The sequence below is a fragment of the Staurois parvus genome, unplaced genomic scaffold, assembly GCF_062004578.1.
Source record: "Staurois parvus isolate SC_StPar_1 unplaced genomic scaffold, SC_StPar_1.0 ptg001954l, whole genome shotgun sequence".
NCBI classification, from domain to species: Eukaryota; Metazoa; Chordata; class Amphibia; order Anura; family Ranidae; genus Staurois; species Staurois parvus.
Window position 1 is genome coordinate 20 of NW_028319750.1, and position 21594 is coordinate 21613.

The 21594-nt window shown below is 53.1% G+C and overlaps 1 protein-coding gene across 1 annotated transcript in view; it reads left to right on the forward strand.

The window, feature by feature from the left end:
* Nucleotides 1-450: 450 nt before the first annotated feature.
* Nucleotides 451-21594, forward strand: part of LOC149433160 (cytoplasmic dynein 1 heavy chain 1-like) — a gene marked incomplete at both ends in the record, with an annotated part of 41954 nt that continues 20810 nt past the window's right edge. Inside the window, 9 exons of the mRNA XM_089664578.1 lie at nucleotides 451-565; nucleotides 1851-2012; nucleotides 2099-2313; nucleotides 2392-2596; nucleotides 4142-4315; nucleotides 6644-6763; nucleotides 9942-10062; nucleotides 12822-13017; nucleotides 20119-20236. Of these exons, the coding sequence (XP_089520704.1) occupies nucleotides 451-565; nucleotides 1851-2012; nucleotides 2099-2313; nucleotides 2392-2596; nucleotides 4142-4315; nucleotides 6644-6763; nucleotides 9942-10062; nucleotides 12822-13017; nucleotides 20119-20236 (1426 nt within the window). The remainder of the gene's footprint in view (nucleotides 566-1850; nucleotides 2013-2098; nucleotides 2314-2391; nucleotides 2597-4141; nucleotides 4316-6643; nucleotides 6764-9941; nucleotides 10063-12821; nucleotides 13018-20118; nucleotides 20237-21594) is intronic.

Here is a 21594-nt window from a genome sequence, read left to right on the forward strand (position 1 = left end):
AAAATTGTCAGTCTTTTTTTTTTCTGCAACCCAAATAAATAAACACAGGAGATCAAATGCCACCGAAAGAAAGCTCAATTTGTGGGAAAAAAGACGTAATTTTAATTTGGGTGTGGTGTTGCATGACCGTGCAATTGTCAGTTAAAGTAATGCAGCGCCGTACTTCAAAAAAATGGCCTGGTCAGGAAGGGGGGAAATCTTCCAGGGGGGGTTGGGGGAATCCTCTGAAGGGGGCGGGGTTAAAGGACTTTCACATCTCCAGTTACTCATTTCTGCTTCAAGTCTAATTGTTGGTATTTGTGGAACTTCTCAGATTTTTATTTTTCTGTTATTTGAACCTTTTCCTCCTGTTTATTGCTCAGACTTCCATGTTTCCTAGACAGGTGTTTTGTTTTCTTTTTAAAATGTCTGAATTGTCTTTCTTTTTTTTTTTTTTTCTCCCCTTTTCAGGATCTTCCGCCAACCACAAGGTCATTTGCTTCTGATTGGTGTGAGTGGCGCTGGGAAGACCACGCTGTCCAGATTTGTGGCTTGGATGAACGGGCTGAGTGTGTACCAGATTAAGGTGAGGATCCATTCATTTACTATAGAAACGCAGTCCAGATGTGTTCCGGGTGTGGTTTTTGCATGCGTGTTTTGGCGTGTTCCGGTATATTTTTATGCATTCCAGTTAACTTTTCCCATCTTTTTCTTCAATTTAAATAGGGACATGTGCGTTCCGGTGCTTTTTTGATGCATTTTTAGTGCATTCTAGTACAGTTATGTACAGATAAAATGCAGCGTGTTCTACTTTTTTTTCTTTTTTTTTTTTTCTGTCATCAAACTGTGGCTCTGGGGTCTGGATATGGCCCTTTGCTTGCCTTTATCTGGCCCTTGGGGCGCCATTCCTCCCACTGACGCCAGTGATGGGGCGCCATTCCTCCCACTGACGCCAGTGATGGGGCGCCATTCCTCCCACTGACGCCAGTGATGGGGCGCCATTCCTCCCACTGACGCCAGTGATGGGGCGCCATTCCTCCCACTGACGCCAGTGATGGGGCGCCATTCCTCCCACTGACGCCAGTGATGGGGCGCCATTCCTCCCACTGACGCCAGTGATGGGGCGCCATTCCTCCCACTGACGCCAGTGATGGGGCGCCATTCCTCCCACTGACGCCAGTGATGGGGCGCCATTCCTCCCACTGACGCCAGTGATGGGGCGCCATTCCTCCCACTGACGCCAGTGATGGGGCGCCATTCCTCCCACTGACGCCAGTGATGGGGCGCCATTCCTCCCACTGACGCCAGTGATGGGGCGCCATTCCTCCCACTGACGCCAGTGATGGGGCGCCATTCCTCCCACTGACGCCAGTGATGGTTGGGTATTTTCTACTCCCACTGGCCTCAATGCGACCCACCTGAAGGACAATAAACTGTCCCTTTTTGCTTAGAAAGTTTGGAGACCCCTGACATAAACCCCCAAGAACTACCTCTGCCAAGTATCCTTTATCCAGTGTGTGGTCAGGCTTTTGGGAGTCGAGGCAGAAGTGTGGTTTTGCTGTAAAAAAATCAATGGATGCATGTAGAGAATGTGGCGTATGTTACGTGGCGCTGGACATCGTGGCGTATGTTACGTGGCGCTGGACATCGTGGCGTATGTTACGTGGCGCTGGACATCGTGGCGTATGTTACGTGGCGCTGGACATCGTGGCGTATGTTACGTGGCGCTGGACATCGTGGCGTATGTTACGTGGCGCTGGACATCGTGGCGTATGTTACGTGGCGCTGGACATCGTGGCGTATGTTACGTGGCGCTGGACATCGTGGCGTATGTTACGTGGTGATGGAGATTGTGCCGTATTTTTATACAGGTGCACAGGAAGTACACAGGTGAGGACTTTGACGAAGATCTGAGAACTGTACTGAGGAGGTCTGGCTGCAAGAATGAGAAGATCGCCTTCATCATGGACGAGTCCAATGTTCTAGACTCTGGATTCCTTGAAAGAATGAACACTTTACTGGCCAATGGAGAGGTAAGTTCCTCCGGCTCTGGCTGTTGGTACCGTGTTTGTGGTTCCAGGTCCCACTCTCACGTTGTCCTCTCTGCCCTCTTATGTAGGTTCCTGGATTGTTTGAGGGTGACGAATATTCCACACTCATGACACAATGCAAGGAAGGAGCTCAGAAAGAAGGTCTCATGCTGGACTCCCATGAGGAGCTCTACAAATGGTTCACCAGCCAGGTCATCCGGAATCTACATGTGGTCTTCACCATGAATCCGTCCTCAGAAGGGCTGAAGGACCGAGCCGCCACCTCTCCAGCTCTGTTCAACAGGTCTGTGACGTCCTACACACTGCTAGAATATTGGACGCGGAAACTTCAAATACTCATTATTTGTGTTCTCTATTTAAGATGTGTGCTGAACTGGTTTGGTGATTGGTCAACAGAAGCCCTCTATCAAGTGGGCAAAGAGTTCACCAGCAAGATGGACCTCGAGAAGCCGAACTACATTGTTCCAGATTACATGCCTGTGGTCTATGACAAGCTGCCCCAACCTCCATCCCATAGGGAGGCCATTGTCAATGGCTGTGTGTTTGTACACCAAACTCTTCACCAGGTACAGCCTCCTTTTTTTTTTCCCTTCCCTTCTGTTTGCTTCCTTCCCTTCCCTTCCTTCTTTTCCTGCGGGGCATGACTCGGGCACTCTCCTGCATACACATGCACTGATAGAGAGAAAAGAGATCTTCTCAGACATATTCCATATGTAGGCACAGCAGAGGGTTGGGCTGTATTGCTTCAATGCACCGCAGACTAGAGTAGTCACTGAGCTGGTTAGAGTGTGGCAGGGCTGCATAAATCGCAGGGCTGGATGGACAAATACACATGGGTGTATGGGATGTATGGTGGACTTAATGGATCTGCGGGTGATCTATGGGATGTGCGGGGGAATGTATGGGGGTGTGTGCGGCAGAATGTATGGGGGTGTGTGCGGGGAAATGTATGGGGGTTATTTGGGGGAATGTATGGGATGTACGGGGGGTGAAATGTATGCGGGGGTGTACGGTATGGGATGTATGCAGGGGTGTATGGGGGTTGTACAGGATGTACGGAAGGGGGGGGGTATATGTGGGGAATGTACGGGGGGGGGTGTTGGATGTACGGGGGGGGGGGGGGGTTTGGAATATATACAGGGATGTGTATGCGGGGGTGTATGGTATGGGATTTGTGGAGGGGTGTATGAGATATATACGGGGAATGTACATGGGGGGGTGTATGGGATGTATGGGGGGGGGGGGGTTATGGGATGTATGGGGGGGGGGTGTATGGGATATATACGGGGAATGTACATGGGGGGGGTGTATGGGATGTATGGGGGGGGGGGGTGTATGGGATGTATGGGGGGGGGGTGTATGGGATATATACGGGGAATGTACATGGGGGGGTGTATGGGATGTATGGGGGAGGTGTATGGGATATATACGGGGAATGTACATGGGGGGTGTATGGGATGTATGTGGGGGGGTGTATGGGATGTATGGGGGGGGGTGTATGGGATATATACGGGGAATGTACATGGGGGGTGTATGGGATGTATGTGGGGGTGTTTAGGCACGCAGATATACTGACAGGAAGAGTCCATGTACTACCACAGAGCTGAGGAGTTCATTGAGAACTTGAAGTTTCCTGTGAAGTCTGTTGGGACTTGTAGTTCTCATTCACAGAGGAGTGGCATTGGCGGAGCCCCGTGTGGCCATGCTGGGTTTTTTTGGTGGTTTTTTTGCTTTTTTTATTTGACAGCTAGTTTGGGGGGGGGGGCTCTCAAAGTGGGGGGTTGGTGTTTTCATGACATGTTACGCCCCCTGGATATGTGTGTACTATATAACAAGTTATGAGAAGTGGACTTATCCTTCCAGCTTTTTATATAGTGGTCTGCACTGGCTTCTCTCTCGGCTTACACATGTCCTACCAGAAGGACCAATTTTTGCCTTGGCCTGTCCTTGCAGGGGGGTTGGGGGGGTTCAGGAAACCAGGGACTTGGCTCTCATCAGGTTTCTCTGAATTTGCATGCCTCACCTTTACAATGCTTTCATAGGCCAACCCAAAGAGTTCACACGAGTTGTTTGGTTCTGACAGAAGTCGTGTTTTTCTTTCTCTCCCCCAGGCCAATGCCCGCCTTGCCAAGAGAGGTGGTAGGACGATGGCCATCACTCCCCGCCATTACTTGGACTTTATAAATCACTACGCCGACCTATTCAATGAGAAGAGGAGTGAGCTGGAGGAGCAGCAGATGCATCTGAACGTCGGTCTGCGGAAGATCAAGGAGACGGTGGATCAGGTTTGTGATCATTAGAAGCTTTCTTTACCGGAATACCCCGACCAGTTGGTCCGGCAGCGATGGTTCCAATATGGAGGCTTGGGTCAGATGTGACGGACGTTGCCGTTACCAGGGAGGATGCGGAGAAGTCCTAAGATGCTTGGATTCCGTACTTCTAGCTGCCAAGTTATCAGCTTTACTTTTCTGGTTTAGAAACCAGTTTTCATTTCCCCGTTCACGGGGAAAGGAGGTCTCCTCCCTACTGTACCACCACTCGGGGAGGAGACCTCCTTTCCCTGTACTAGACCCCCGCTCGGGGAGGAGACCTCCTTTCCCTGTACTATACCCCCGCTCGGGGAGGAGACCTCCTTTCCCCGTACTGTACCACCGCTCGGGGAGGAGACCTCCTTTCCCCGTACTGTACCACCGCTCGGGGAGGAGACCTCCTTTCCCCGTACTGTACCCCCGCTCGGGGAGGAGACCTCCTTTCCCCGTACTGTACCCCCGCTCGGGGAGGAGACCTCCTTTCCCCGTACTGTACCCCCGCTCGGGGAGGAGACCTCCTTTCCCCGTACTGTACCCCCGCTCGGGGAGGAGACCTCCTTTCCCCGTACTGTACCCCCGCTCGGGGAGGAGACCTCCTTCTTTCCCCCTCCTGTACCCCCGCTCGGGGAGGAGACCTCCTTCTTTCCCCCTCCTGTACCCCCGCTCGGGGAGGAGACCTCCTTCTTTCCCCCTCCTGTACCCCCGCTCGGGGAGGAGACCTCCTTCTTTCCCCCTCCTGTACCCCCGCTCGGGGAGGAGACCTCCTTCTTTCCCCCTCCTGTACCCCCGCTCGGGGAGGAGACCTCCTTCTTTCCCCCTCCTGTACCCCCGCTCGGGGAGGAGACCTCCTTCTTTCCCCCTCCTGTACCCCCGCTCGGGGAGGAGACCTCCTTCTTTCCCCCTCCTGTACCCCCGCTCGGGGAGGAGACCTCCTTCTTTCCCCCTCCTGTACCCCCGCTCGGGGAGGAGACCTCCTTCTTTCCCCCTCCTGTACCCCCGCTCGGGGAGGAGACCTCCTTCTTTCCCCCTCCTGTACCCCCGCTCGGGGAGGAGACCTCCTCCTTTCCCCCTCCTGTACCCCCGCTCGGGGAGGAGACCTCCTCCTTTCCCCCTCCTGTACTGCCGCTCGGGGAGGACACCTCCTCCTTTCCCCCTCCTGTACTGCCGCTCGGGGAGGACTCCTCCTCCTTTTTCCCTCCTGTACCGCCGCTCGGGGAGGACACCTCCTCCTTTCCCCCTCCTGTACCCCCGCTCGGGGAGGACTCCTCCTCCTTTCCCCCTCCTGTACCCCCGCTCGGGGAGGACACCTCCTCCTTTCCCCCTCCTGTACCCCCGCTCGGGGAGGACACCTCCTCCTTTCCCCCTCCTGTACCCCCGCTCGGGGAGGACTCCTCCTCCTTTCCCCCTCCTGTACCCCCGCTCGGGGAGGACACCACCTCCTTTCCCCCTCCTGTACCCCCGCTCGGGGAGGACACCACCTCCTTTCCCCCTCCTGTACCCCCGCTCGGGGAGGAGACCGCGCTGTCACTGTGTCCTATGAAGCCGGTTGCTTTAGATTGGGTTCCTGGACGCTTCTGACAACTCTTAGCTGGTTGTGTTGTTGGGCCTCGCTGTCCAAGTAGTTCTCATTGGCTGCGTACCACATTGGACCCTCCAAATTCTGCCCTTGGCTGTCAAAGTTCCTCCTGGTTATCTGGTCTCGTTCTTTCACTTCATGTCTGCCTTCCGTTGTGTCTCGGGTCCCCTATGAGGTTGTCACATATTTGCGTGTCTATATTTTACTTTGTGAGGAAGTCGGCCAGAGGCCGTGGTCTTGGTGGAACGTTTAGGGACATATTAGATGTATGAAACAGAACTGAACTTCCAAAAAGAGTTGGAGTTTTTTCTTCTAATTTTTTCCCCACTGCCATCCTGGCCTAGGACTATATGGTGTGCCCGCGCCTTCAGCCTCCTGAGAATTCGGTGTTCCAGGAGGCTGCAGGATCAGCACAGAGCAGCCGGGGCCTGACACACCATGGGCCCTGGCTGCCGAAGCCCTGAAGAGGTAGCCAGCCGGATAAGACCAAGATGGCGGCACAGGACCCTCTGTGTGGCACTTGGTGGATCGCAGCAGAACGCTGGATTCGCTGTTGAGGTGTGTGCTGTGAAGAGCACTACAGAGAAGTAGGGAGAAACGTGGGGGGGGGATGGGAAAGTGGAGTTAATATTTTTAAATTCTTTGAACACACAGATTGCATATCTGCTATTTTACTGGTTTTCTGACCCCAAATTGTAATGGGAATCCGTTTCCTTTCCTGACTTCAGGTGGAGGAACTGCGTCGTGATCTGCGCATAAAGAGCCAGGAGCTGGAGGTGAAAAATGCAGCTGCCAATGACAAGCTGAAGAAAATGGTGAAGGATCAGCAGGAAGCGGAGAAGAAAAAGGTAATTTTTTGTTTTTTTGTTCTGCTTTGTTTCTGAAGTATTGTACTTGGAGGAAATCATTCATGTGAAGAGCTTTAACAAAACCAGCCGACCCAAATACTCCCGCACTTGGGGATGGACTCCATAAAGGTTCTGACCACATGGCGGTGGTCCTGGAATGTCCACTCCTTGCTGCCATCAGAGGACCGGGGAAGTCCCAATGTACTGAATAGAAAGAAAACAAACGGAGGGCGCACCGGCCAAGTGCATTACCATAAAAACATTTAATAAAGCGATAAAGTAGGAATTGTACTCACAAACCACAATGTCAAAGGCACACCATGAAAGAACAGCTCTGTCCAATCCGCACCACGTGACCGTCCACAATGGGAACCCTGGACTTCCAACAGGCTAACGCGTTTCGTGTACTTTCTTCTTCCTCAGAGGACTCAGAACAGCTCTGCACAATCCACACCACGTGTCTGTCCGCAATGGGAGGCCTGGAGGTCCAACAGGCTAACGGGGGAGGGCTCTGAGGAAGAGGAAAGTCCTTGAAACGCGTTAGCCTGTTGGAAGTCCAGGGTTCCCATTGTGGACGGTCACGTGGTGCGGATTGGACAGAGCTGTTCTTTCATGGTGTGCCTTTGACATTATTGTGGTTTGTGAGTCCAGTTCCTACTTTATCGCTTTATTAAATGTTTTTTCGGCAATGCACTTGGCCGGTGCGCCCTCCGTTTGTTTTCTTTGTATGTGTAGAGCTTTATTTGGCTGCACTGATCCTTGGTATCGCAGCTCGTTCTGCACCCCTGAGACCCGGTTTCAGGTAAGCAGTGGGCTGTCACCACTCATCTGGTTCCAGGAAAGTTCCCAACTTTAAAGTCTGGATCCTCCCAGATGTCTGGATTTCAGCTGGCTTTGCTTTTTTTGGCTTGCTCCTGAGACTGAGCCACACACTCCCATCCCCTGCCCAGCCCGGGGCTCCTGTGAGTGCTGGAGGGGCAGAGCAGAGAGATGGTGACAGTCCTCGGCTCTCTGCTCACTGGAGGCGCAAACTGTATGTGGCCTTTTGATTGTTCACTTCTCAGTATTCTAAGCGGAGGACAGATGCAGCCCTGAATGCCGTAGCCGTCTACACCCACCAGCCACTTTATTAGGTACACCTTTGTAGAGCCAAGAAAATCTCCCCCACACCATGACACCACCAGCCTGAACCTTGGACACAAGGCAGGATGGATCCCCCACACCATGACACCACCACCAGCCTGAACCATTGATACAAGGTAGGATGGATCCACCACACGATGACACCACCACCACCATCCTGAACCATTGATACAAGGCAGGATGGATCCCCCACACCATGACACCACCACCACCAGCCTGAACCATTGATACAAGGCAGGATGGATCCCCCACACCATGACACCACCACCACCAGCCTGAACCATTGACACAAGGCAGGATGGATCCCCCACACCACGACACCACCACCACCAGCCTGAACCATTGATACAAGGCAGGATGGATCCCCCACACCATGACACCACCACCACCAGCCTGAACCGTTGATACAAGGCAGGATGGATCCCCCACACCATGAAACCACCACCAGCCTGAACCATTGATACAAGGCAGGATGGATCCCCCACACCATGACACCACCACCACCAGCCTGAACCATTGATACAAGGCAGGATGGATCCCCCACACCATGACACCACCACCACCAGCCTGAACCATTGATACAAGGCAGGATGGATCCACCACACCATGACACCACCACCAGCCTGAACCATTGATACAAGGCAGGATTGATCCCCCACACCATGACACCACCACCACCAGCCTGAACCATTGATACAAGGCAGGATGGATCCACCACACCATGACACCACCACCACCAGCCTGAACCATTGATACAAGGCAGGATGGATCCACCACACCATGACACCACCACCAGCCTGAACCATTGATACAAGGCAGGATGGATCCACCACACCATGACACCACCACCAGCCTGAACCATTGATACAAGGCAGGATGGATCCCCCACACCATGACACCACCACCACCAGCCTGAACCATTGATACAAGGCAGGATGGATCCACCACACCATGACACCACCACCAGCCTGAACCATTGATACAAGGCAGGATTGATCCCCCACACCATGACACCACCACCACCAGCCTGAACCATTGATACAAGGCAGGATGGATCCACCACACCATGACACCACCACCACCAGCCTGAACCATTGATACAAGGCAGGATGGATCCCCCACACCATGACACCACCACCACCAGCCTGAACCATTGATACAAGGCAGGATGGATCCACCACACCATGACACCACCACCAGCCTGAACCATTGATACAAGGCAGGATGGATCCACCACACCATGACACCACCACCACCAGCCTGAACCATTGATACAAGGCAGGATGGATCCACCACACCATGACACCACCACCAGCCTGAACCATGGATACAAGGTAGGATGGATCCATGCTTTCATGTTTACACCAGATTCTGACCCCACCTTCTGAATGCCACCAGTCTGCCCATTCTCCTCTGACACCAACAAGGCATTTTCCTCCACACAACTGCCGCTCACTGGATATTTTCTCTTTTTCGGACCATTCTCTGTAAACCCTAGAGATGGCTGTGCGGGAAAATCCCAATAGATCAGCAGTTTTTGAAATCCTCAGACCAGCCCGTCTGACACCAACAACCATGTCAAGTTCAAAGTCGCTTAAATCCCCTTTCTTCCCCATTCTGATGCTCAGTTCAGAATGTCTTGTGCACATCTGGATGCCTAAATGCACTGAGTTGCTGCCATGTGATTGGCTGATTAGCAATTTGTGTTGCCAAGCCATTGAGCAGGTGGACCTAATAAAGTGGCCGGTGAGTAGTAGTATTTTTTTTTTTTCTATAAACCCATTCTACTTTTAACATTTTGGCAACTTAGGAGCAGCATTGCCATACTTTCTCTCCCGGTACCCCAACATTCCGACATGCCCATGTGTTCTATATTGGCTGGTAATGTACACATCTGTCGGCTCGTTCTCCTTTTCTCTGACACCACACCAAGGATGATCCTTGAACAGCGATGGAAGGGATGGCGTGTCGGAGCGTCCTCACCGCTACGAACATAACTTGGTGAAATGTGATGATGACTTTTGTGTCCCGGCAGGTCATGAGTCAGGAGATCCAGGAGCAGCTGCATAAGCAGCAAGCGGTTATTGCCGAGAAGCAGAAGAGCGTGAAAGAGGATCTGGACCAAGTGGAGCCGGCCGTCATTGAGGCTCAGAATGGTGAGACCCATAATGATAGAGCTGTCGCTGACCTTCCGTGCCCACCTTCCGTGCCCACCTTCCGTGCCCACCTTGGCATTCGTATAAGTAGTTCAAAATGCCCCGAGGTTGGGGAGAATTGGTGATCATGTGACTGCCAGCTAATGATCTGTATCCTGGGCTGAGAGCTGTCAGCAACAGCTCAGTTTTTGTGCTGAGGGCACACAGCCGGGTCTCAGAACTGCAGCCCACTTCACCTATGTCAGGCGATTAAACGTTTTAACCAAAATGATGATTTTTCTTCACTTTATACAACAGCTCTTAGGTTTGTCTTCCTGGTAGAGGAGACAGTTGTGGTCCCGCAGGAAGAGAGGAAATCTCTCAGGGCCACACCCAGCAGGGGCTTTATCGCCATCATCCCTGAACCCATGCTGGGGCAAAGTGTAAAGCAGAACCCAGTCAAACTTTTCATTTTCCCATGCAGGGGGGCTCTGCTTGCACTTCCATAGTTTGTCTGGCTGAAAAAAGACAAAAGTTCATTCAGTTCAACCAAAAAATAAAAAGTTATAATCCTACACCCACAGATGATCCAGAGGAAGGCAAAAAACCCAGCAAAGCACGATCCAATCTCCTCCTGCAGGGGAAAACTGCTCATTTTGTCCATGGGCTCAGGGAAAAGGTCTACTTACCACGCCCTGCGCTCCCCTACGTCCAGCAGTGGACTGTTCCTGCCGTCTGGAGCCGATCCATGGGCGTGATGACGTCAGGAGCAGCCCACAAGATCGCTAGCGTGCGGGGGAGGCAGGCGCGGCATGGACTAGCCTTGCATCTGAAGGATCGGCAGCGTAGGCAAGTATATCTTTGCTTTGCGAACCCCTAGACAAAAGCGAGCAATGTTAACCCATGCAGTGCGGACGCAGCCCAACCCCCCCCCCGCTGAATGGGAATACATTTTTATTTTTACCTTTAAATCAACACTTGATCTTTTAACCCCTTCCAGTCCGGACACTTTCCCCTCCGTCCAGGCCAATGTTCAGCTTTCAACGCGATTGTGCTTTCAATGACAATTGCGCGGTCATGCAACAGTACCCATATAAAAAAAAATTTGGACAGATAAAACTTTATTTTGGTGGTGTTTATTCACCATTGGAATTTGTGTTTTCTTTTTTTTTGCTATATAAATGAAAGACCAAAAATTTTGAAAAGTGTTTTTCTTATAAAATTTTGCCATAAATCTTTCTTCATAAATCTTCTCCAAAATGTATTCCGCTATATTTTTGGTAATTAAAAAAAAAAAAAAAAAAAAAAAAAAACCCAAATTAGTTTACAAATTATTTTTCAAAAAAAAATTTTACCTTTTTTTTTAAATTTAGATATTTTTTTTACATACTGTCACCCTAGCAGTACAGTAATCAATGGCGACACTGTACTAGTTTTTTTGGGGTTTTTTTTGTACACTGATTGCTTTTCCACTCATAAAGGCTGTAAAAGCAATAATTTCTCCTTCTCTCTGGCTGCATTCCTGCAGCCATTGAGAAATACTGTGAGAGCTGTGATTGGTCACAGCTTGTCACATGGTACAAGGCTGTTGTGAATAGCCCTGTACCGTGTGATCTCTGTGATCATTCACAGATTTCACACGTAGTAAGCAATGATGTCAGGAAGTGACATCTTGTTTACTACTGTTCATGTGATCACTGGCCAATCAGTGATCACATGATCGGGAGCTCACACAAGAGGTCCCCTACAGCGATCGGTGTTCTGCTGTGTGGGCACAGATCGCAGTGCCGTGTGCTCCCAGGGAATGGATGCAGTGGGGCGTTTAGAAACGTCCCCCCGCTTCGGCAGCGCTCCCGTCCTGCAATGGGCCAGACTGGATGAGGTTAGGAGCCATCAGTCGACACTTGGCGACAGCCGCTGCGTTGGGTCCCCACTAATCTGGAACCGATCCTCCTGGTTCCCAATCATGTGATGGCGGTTGTGACTGGTGACCACAGGCAGGCTGGCCGCTTCATTAAAAAATCTGCAGTGCCCCATGTTTTTAGCTCTGTCGTCATGTTACGGTTTCAAAAAATCTGCAATAAATCGAGTATTTAATTCCTGCCGTGGTCATGATATAGTATATGGAAGGAGTTCGGCTTTTACTAGAATTAATTAAATATTAAAAATCAGAATAAATTAAGTGTTAAAATTGTAGTTTTCAGTGTTGGAAATAAGTCCTGCAGAGGTATTGCGTTAAATACAAGTGGATGCGGCAAAATGTGGCCGGGGCAAAGGTGACTTCTAGACACGGGGGAGGGGGGGGGGGGATTTACTGGAGGCAAATAGTCTGCGGACCGCAAGTGCGCTTGCTTTAGATTGGAGGGGGAAAAAAAAATAAAATTTTGCTTGCATGCGATTGGATGATAGAAATTAGTGGAGCTTTCCTTCATTTCTGAGTTTCCCATCATGCAATGCTCTGACTATTTGCCTTTAGTAAATAAACCTCGGGGGGGGGGGGGGGGGGGGGGTAAAAAGTACTTTTGGTTTTAAGTGTTTTTTTAAAAAACTACAGAAGATTTTGTTTGAAATGTAAGTGTAGATGTTGTTTCTGGGCGATTTGTACGCCCCGTCAGCCCTCGTTAGATATTCCTGTGATTTTCCATAATGAATGTTCTAATCAAATTTCCTCATTTTTTTTCTTTCCATGTTTTTGTTTTTTTTTCCTGTCCTTGTTGATTTTCTGTCTCTCCCGCTGTCTGTCCTCCTCCTTTGATCTGCTGTGATCACATGGTGATTAGCTGTAAAATCAATCAAGAAGCAGCACCTGGTAGAGGTCCGTTCTATGGCCAACCCTCCAGCAGCAGTGAAGCTGGCATTGGAGTCCATCTGTCTGCTGCTGGGTGAGAGTACAACGGACTGGAAACAGATTCGTTCCATCATAATGAGGGAAAACTTCATCCCGACTATTGTAAACTTTTCTGCTGAGGAGATCAGGTGAATAGATAAGATTTGTGTACAAACTGCTGCTGGGGGGAGGGAGAGGAATTGGTTGTAAAGGAAGTTATTGGACGGCCGGGGCGCACTTCAACAGTCGGCTGGGAGAGGCGCCCCTGTGGTGTCGCTGCCCCTGTGGTGTCGCTGCCCCTGTGGTGTCGCTGCCCCTGTGGTGTCGCTGCCCCTGTGGTGTCGCTGCCCCTGTGGTGTCGCTGCCCCTGTGTAAAATGATTGGCTGTGTCCCGATCTTTCAAGGCTCCACCTAATACAGCGGTTTGGTTCCTCTGACGTTTTTATAGGCCACAGCGGACCCATTCAATCAGGTTTCAGCTTGTAGAAGAATAGATTGTATAGCCGGCTTTGTGTTAATGGGCGTTCTGACCAAAAGGGACAGCCTGGATTTGAGTGGAAAGCGCAGTATATACAGTGCAGGAAATGTGTATTTGCCCCCCTGCTGATGGTGAATGTTCGCCCCTCACACAGAAACGATCGGTCTAACAATGGAATGTTCGCCCCTCACTCAAACGATCGGTCCAACAATGGAATGTTCGCCCCTCACACAGAAACGATCGGTCTAACAATGGAATGTTCGCCCCTCACACAGAAACGATCGGTCTAACAATGGAATGTTCGCCCCTCACACAGAAACGATCGGTCTAACAATGGAATGTTCGCCCCTCACACAGAAACGATCGGTCTAACAATGGAACGTTCACCCCTCACACAGAAATGATCGGTCTAACAATGGAACGTTCACCCCTCACACAGAAATGATCGGTCTAACAATGGAATGTTCCCCCCCTCACACAGAAACGATCGGTCTAACAATGGAATGTTCCCCCCCCTCACACAGAAACGATCGGTCTAACAATGGAATGTTCGCCCCTCACACAGAAACGATCGGTCTAACAATGGAATGTTCGCCCCTCACACAGAAACGATCGGTCTAACAATGGAATGTTCGGTGTAACACTGAGAGACAGAATACAACAACAAATTCAGCAGAAATGCGTCTAACAAATGATGATGGATCTGCATGTTCATGAGGGAAAGAAGGATTTGATCCCCTTCACAAAACATGACTTAGTACTTGGTGGCCAATCCCTTGTTGGCCATCACAGAGGTCAGACTTTTCCTGGAGTTGGCCCCCAGGTTCGCACACATCTCAGGAGGGATTTTGGCCCACTCCTCTTGGCAGATCTTCTCCAAGTCATTAAGGTTTGGTGGCTGACGTTTGGCAACTCGAACTTTCAGCTCCCTCCACAGATTGTCAATCGGATGAAGGTCTGGAGACTGGCTAGGCCACTCCAGGACCTTAATGTGCTTCTTCTTGAGCCGCTCCTTTGTTGCCTTGGCCGTGTGTTTTGGGTCATTGTCATGCTGGAACACCCATCCACCACCCATTTTCAATGCCCTGGCTGAGGGAAGAAGGTTCTCACCCAAGATTTGAGGGTACATTGCCCCGTCCATCGTCCCTTTGATGCGGTGCAGTTGTCCTGTCCCCTTAGCAGAAGAACACCCCCAAAGCAGAATGTTTCCACCACCATGTTTCACAGTTGGGATGGTGTTCTTGGGGTCATAGGCAGCATTCCTCCTCCTCCAAACACGGCGAGTTGAGTTGATGCCAAAGAGCTGGATTTTGGTCTCCTCTGACCACAACACTTCCCACCAGTCCTCCTCGGCATCATTCAGATGTTCAGTGGCAGACTTCAGACGGGCTGGACATGTGCTTTCTTGAGCAGAGGGACCGTGCGGGCACTGCAGGATTTCAGTCCTTGTCGGCGTAGTGTGTTACCAATTGTTTTCTTGGTGACTGTGGTCCCAGCTGCCTGGAGATCATTGACAAGATCCTCACGTGTAGTTCTGGGATGATTCCTCACTGTTCTCATGATCATTGACACTCCACGAGGTGAGATCTTGCATGGTGCACCAGACCTAGGGAGACTGACACTTGTTTTGTGTTTCTTCCATTTGTGAATGATTGCACCGACTGTTGTCACCTTCTCACCAAGCTGCTTGGCCATAGTTTGGTAGCCCAGTCCAGCCTTGTGTAGGTCTACCATCTTGTCCCTGACATCCTTGGACAGCTCTTTGGTCTTTGCCATGGTGGAGAGTTTGGAATCTGATGGTTTGATGGCTCCTGTGGACAGGTGTCTTTTATACAGGTAACACAATGAGATTAGCAGCACTCCCTTTAAGAGACTGCTTCTAATCTCAGCTTGTTACCTGTATGAGAGACACCTGGGAGCCAGAAATCCTGCTGAATGATAGGGGATCAAATCCTTCTTTCCCTCATGAACATGCAGATCCGTCATCATTTGTTAGACGCATTTCTGCTGAATTTGTTGTTGTATTCTGTCTCTCAGTGTTACACCGAACATTCCATTGTTAGACCGATCGTTTCTGTGTGAGGGGCGAACATTCCATTGTTAGACCGATCATTTCTGTGTGAGGGGCGAACATTCCATTGTTAGACCGATCATTTCTGTGTGAGGGGCGAACATTCCATTGTTAGACCGATTGTTTCTGTGTGAGGGGCGAACATTCAGCATCGGGGGGGGGGGGGGGGGGATTGGGAGCAAATACGCATTTCCTGCACTGTATATGCTCTCCTGCATACTGAAGCCTGTGTGAACAAGGCCGGGTCCCCTTGCTTTATATCCACAGCTGCAATTCCCAGGAAGACCTCGCTTGTTGGACTGCTGTAAAATCCAGCTGAGCACACCTCCCAAAACTAAAATGTCAGCCAACCCCCCGCCCCCCTGTTTCCTGGAACTGAAATTTCTTTGCTGGATCCCCAGTGGCAGTTTGGTTACTAACCCTGCATGTATGTTAACACTGTTTTTACCACCCCCCCCCCCCCCCTTCCTAGCGGTGAGCTCTATAAAAAGACAACACCTTGTTGAAGTAAAAGCAATGGCCAACCCTCCCGCTGCAGTAAAACTGGCCCTAGAGTCCATCTGTCTCCTCCTGGGCGAGGAGACGAATGATTGGAGGAAAATCAGGACTGTTGTTCTCAGGGACAATTTCATCACCCAGATTATCAACCTGAACCCAGAAGATCTAAGGTATTGTCGTCTTCTGTCCTCGGCTGTCGTCTTCTGTCCTCGGCTGTCGTCTTCTGTCCTCGGCTGTCGCCTTCTGTCCTCGGCTGTCGCCTTCTGTCCTCGGCTGTCGTCTCCTGTCCTCGGCTGTCGTCTCCTGTCCTCGGCTGTCGGCCTCCTGTCCTCGGCTGTCGTCTCCTGTCCTCGGCTGTCGCCTCCTGTCCTCGGCTGTCGCCTCCTGTCCTCGGCTGTCGCCTCCTGTCCTCGGCTGTCGCCTCCTGTCCTCGGCTGTCGCCTCCTGTCCTCGGCTGTCGTCTCCTGTCCTCGGCTGTCGCCTCCTGTCCTCGGCTGTCGCCCCCCTGTCCTCGGCTGTCGCCCCCCTGTCCTCGGCTGTCGCCCCCCTGTCCTCGGCTGTCGCCCCCCTGTCCTCGGCTGTCGCCCCCCTGTCCTCGGCTGTCGCCCCCCTGTCCTCGGCTGTCGCCCCCCTGTCCTCGGCTGTCGCCCCCCTGTCCTCGGCTGTCGCCCCCCTGTCCTCGGCTGTCGCCCTCCTGTCCTCGGCTGTTCAGCAAAATGCAGCTTGCTTCCCTTCCGTCTGCCGTCTCTTACAGTGCGCATAACTATTTTTCATGCTTTTAGTCCTGTCTTTCCTATTCCCTGCAGAATATGCAACTTGAGCCTCAGCTCCTTCTTGCAGCATGACTGTTGAAGTGCATTTGGTCTTTGTGCAGGCAGGTAGCTAAACCAATCAGGTCCCAGATACAGAGCTCCTCCTTCAATCGCTGCACAGCATTTAGCCGCCCGGTGCAAACACAGCGGGTCCAGTTCAGACACTCGGCCGGAGCCGGTCATACCGCTGCTTTTGGGAATTGAAATTGCACCCAAAATCACATCTAAGGCTCGGGTCACACCTATGCAGTTTGCGTTTTGGTTTGTGTTTTTTGTGGTGTTTTGCGTTTTTGATGTGTTTTGCTCTTTTCTTTTTTCAATTTGTTGCTGTGCAGATTAAACGCAAAATGCATCAAAAACACACTGCATGCATTTCTGCAGTGTCTCCACTGAAGTCCATGGAACCAAAAAACACAATGTTTTGCGTTTAAAAAAAAAAACAAAAAAAAAACGCTTTCCAAAAAATGCACCGGGTAAAAAAAAAAGTGAACGTGTCCCATAGGAAATCATGTTAAATGGACTGCTGTGCGTTTCTGCAAAACGCATCAGAAAACACATGGCTGTGAACCTAGACTAGTGAATGTACGTGTGTCTTTAACATTTACAATTTGCTGCACCGCGATGTCTAAAGTAGTTCCTTCCTTTACTTTTTCCGCAGTTTCGTTGCGATTTCACTGACATGGAATGGAAATCGCACTGCAAATTGCAAGAAATCGTTGAAAATCTTCACAAGTAGCAATAAAGTCTTAAGAAATATCACCTGAAATTGCACACAAATCGTGCGACTTTAAATCGCAGCCGTGTGACCGCTGACTAAAGCGGAACTGCAGGCAGAGTGCTAAATGTGCAGATAGAATACTTACAAGACGGCTGCTACCCACCCAACTGGAGCCACCTAACATGGTGGCCCTGGTTGCGTAGGAGCCCGCCTACCGGGGTGGCCCTGGTTGCGTAGGAGCCCGCCTACCGGGGTGGCCCTGGTTGCATTGGAGCCTCCTACCAGCGTGGCCCTGGTTGCATTGGAGCCTCCTACCAGCGTGGCCCTGGTTGCATTGGAGCCTCCTACCAGGGTGGCCCTGGTTGCATTGGAGCCTCCTACCAGGGTGGCCCTGGTTGCATTGGAGCCTCCTACCAGCGTGGCCCCGGTTGCGTTGGAGCCTGCTACCAGGGTGGCCCTGGTTGCATTGGAGCCTCCTACCAGCGTGGCCCTGGTTGCGTTGGAGCCTCCTACCAGCGTGGCCCTGGTTGCATTGGAGCCTCCTACCAGCGTGGCCCTGGTTGCGTTGGAGCCTCCTACCTGGGTAGCCCTGGTTGCGTTGGAGCCTGCTACCAGGGTGGCCCCGGTTGCGTAGGAGCCCGCCTACCTGGGTGGCCCCGGTTGCGTAGGAGCCCGCCTACCTGGGTGGCCCCGGTTGCGTAGGAGCCCGCCTACCTGGGTGGCCCCGGTTGCGTAGGAGCCCGCCTACCTGGGTGGCCCCGGTTGCGTAGGAGCCCGCCTACCTGGGTGGCCCCGGTTGCGTAGGAGCCCGCCTACCTGGGTGGCCCCGGTTGCGTAGGAGCCCGCCTACCTGGGTGGCCCCGGTTGCGTAGGAGCCCGCCTACCTGGGTGGCCCCGGTTGCGTAGGAGCCCGCCTACCTGGGTGGCCCCGGTTGCGTAGGAGCCCCATCACTGGAGCAAGTAAGCTTTTTAAATGATGTCCTTCCCTTTTACTAATCTGCAATCAGTATTGATGCCCCAACATCTCCTGGATGTGTCCCTCGAACCCTCCAGCCTCTAACAGAGTTGAATGCGTTTCTCCTCTTCTAAAGTATGGACAGCGACTGCGACAGTTTGACTTTAGTTCTCCCCGACAAATCTGTACTGCAAACCATTCACCGCGAACATTGGGGAGAGGAGGCCATGTCTGAATTCACCAGGACAGTATGTGTTCCCTTATTGCCGCGTTGCCCCCTTAGGCGTGCCCTTTTTTGCCGCGTTGCCCCCTTAGGCGTGCCCTTTTTTGCCGCGTTGCCCCCTTAGGCGTGCCCTTTTTTGCCGCGTTGCCCCCTTAGGCGTGCCCTTTTTTGCCGCGTTGCCCCCTTAGGCGTGCCCTTTTTTGCCGCGTTGCCCCCTTAGGCGTGCCCTTTTTTGCCGCGTTGCCCCCTTGGGCGTGCCCTTTTTTGCCGCGTTGCCCCCTTGGGCGTGCCCTTTTTTGCCGCGTTGCCCCCTTGGGCGTGCCCTTTTTTGCCGCGTTGCCCCCTTAGGCGTGCCCTTTTTTGCCGCGTTGCCCCCTTGGGCGTGCCCTTTTTTGCCGCGTTGCCCCCTTAGGCGTGCCCTTTTTTGCCGCGTTGCCCCCTTAGGCGTGCCCTTTTTTGCCGCGTTGCCCCCTTAGGCGTGCCCTTTTTTGCCGCGTTGCCCCCTTAGGCGTGCCCTTTTTTTGCCGCGTTGCCCCCTTAGGCGTGCCCTTTTTTGCCGCGTTGCCCCCTTAGGCGTGCCCTTTTTTTGCCGCGTTGCCCCCTTAGGCGTGCCCTTTTTTGCCGCGTTGCCCCCTTAGGCGTGCCCTTTTTTTGCCGCGTTGCCCCCTTAGGCGTGCCCTTTTTTTGCTGCGTCGCCCCCTTAGGCGTGCCCTTTTTTTGCCGCGTCGCCCCCTTTGGCGTGCCCTTTTTTTGCCGCGTCGCCCCCTTAGGCGTGCCCTTTTTTTGCCGCGTTGCCCCCTTTGGCGTGCCCTTTTTTGCCGCGTTGCCCCCTTGGGCGTGCCCTTTTTTGCCGCGTTGCCCCCTTAGGCGTGCCCTTTTTTGCCGCGTTGCCCCCTTAGGCGTGCCCTTTTTTGCCGCGTTGCCCCCTTAGGCGTGCCCTTTTTTGCCGCGTTGCCCCCTTAGGCGTGCCCTTTTTTTGCCGCGTTGCCCCCTTAGGCGTGCCCTTTTTTGCCGCGTTGCCCCCTTAGGCGTGCCCTTTTTTTGCCGTGTTGCCCCCTTAGGCGTGCCCTTTTTTGCCGCGTTGCCCCCTTAGGCGTGCCCTTTTTTTGCCGCGTTGCCCCCTTAGGCGTGCCCTTTTTTTGCTGCGTTGCCCCCTTAGGCGTGCCCTTTTTTTGCCGCGTCGCCCCCTTTGGCGTGCCCTTTTTTTGCCGCGTCGCCCCCTTAGGCGTGCCCTTTTTTTGCCGCGTTGCCCCCTTTGGCGTGCCCTTTTTTGCCGCGTTGCCCCCTTTGGCGTGCCCTTTTTTGCCGCGTTGCCCCCTTTGGCGTGCCCTTTTTTGCTGCGTCGCCCCCTTAGGCGTGCCCTTTTTTGCCGCGTCGCCCCCTTAGGCGTGCCCTTTTTTGCCGCGTCGCCCCCTTCACACAGGACATGGGTGTTTGTGTATCCTGATATACTGGAACAAACCTGACTCGCCTTTCGTTTGATCTCCTCCTTTAGTGATGCCATTCGTGAGAAAATGAAGAAGAATTATTTATCCAATCCCAGCTACAACTATGAAATTGTAAACCGAGCCTCCCTGGCTTGTGGCCCTATGGTGAAATGGGCAATTGCACAGGTAAGGGGCCAATGTTCTGGTTTTGTGTTCAGGGGTTTGTTATTCGGACAAATGCTCCTCGCCAGACTTCCGGGTCTTTAAATTGTTCACATTGCACTAATGAGCTGCATTGAAGAGCTTTGGGAACAAACGTCTACTTGCTGCATGTGTGTGCCATGGCAAGTATATTCTTGTTCATATGTGTAATGGGGGGGTCCAAAACATGGCCGATCCCATTCCCAGAGAACCGTGACACAGACATGGCCGATCCCGGAGAACCGTGACAGACATGGCCGATCCCGTTCCCGGAGAACCGTGACAGACATGGCCGATCCCATTCCCAGAGAACCGTGACACAGGCATGGCCGATCCCATTCCCGGAGAACCGTGACACGGGCATGGCCGATCCCGTTACCGGGGAGCCGTGACACTGGCATGGCCGATCCCGTTACCGGGGAGCCGTGACACGGGCATGGCCGTTCCCGTTCCCAGAGAACCGTGACACAGGCATGGCCGATCCCATTCCCAGAGAACCGTGACACAGACATGGCCGATCCATTCCCAGAGAACCGTGACACGGGCATGGCCGTTCCCATTCCCAGAGAACCGTGACACAGGCATGGCCGATCCCATTCCCAGAGAACCGTGACACGGGCATGGCCGATCCCGTTACCGGGGAGCCGTGACACTGGCATGGCCGATCCAGTTACCGGGGAGCCGTGACACTGGCATGGCCGATCCCGTTACCGGGGAGCCGTGACACTGGCATGGCCGATCCCGTTACCGGGGAGCCGTGACACTGGCATGGCCGATCCCGTTACCGGGGAGCCGTGACACTGGCATGGCCGATCCCGTTACCGGGGAGCCGTGACACGGGCATGGCAGTTCCCGGGGAGCCGTGACACGGGCATGGCAGTTCCCGGGGAGCCGTGACACGGGCATGGCAGTTCCCGGGGAGCCGTGACACGGGCATGGCAGTTCCCGGGGAGCCGTGACACGGGCATGGCAGTTCCCGGGGAGCCGTGACACGGGCATGGCCGTTCCCGGGGAGCCGTGACACGGGCATGGCCGTTCCCGGGGAGCCGTGACACGGGCATGGCCGTTCCCGGGGAGCCGTGACACGGGCATGGCCGTTCCCGGGGAGCCGTGACACGGGCATGGCCGGTCCCGGGGAGCCGTGACACGGGCATGGCCGGTCCCGGGGAGCCGTGACACGGGCATGGCCGGTCCCGGGGAGCCGTGACACGGGCATGGCCGGTCCCGGGGAGCCGTGACACGGGCATGGCCGGTCCCGGGGAGCCGTGACACGGGCATGGCCGGTCCCGGGGAGCCGTGACACGGGCATGGCCGGTCCCGGGGAGCCGTGACACGGGCATGGC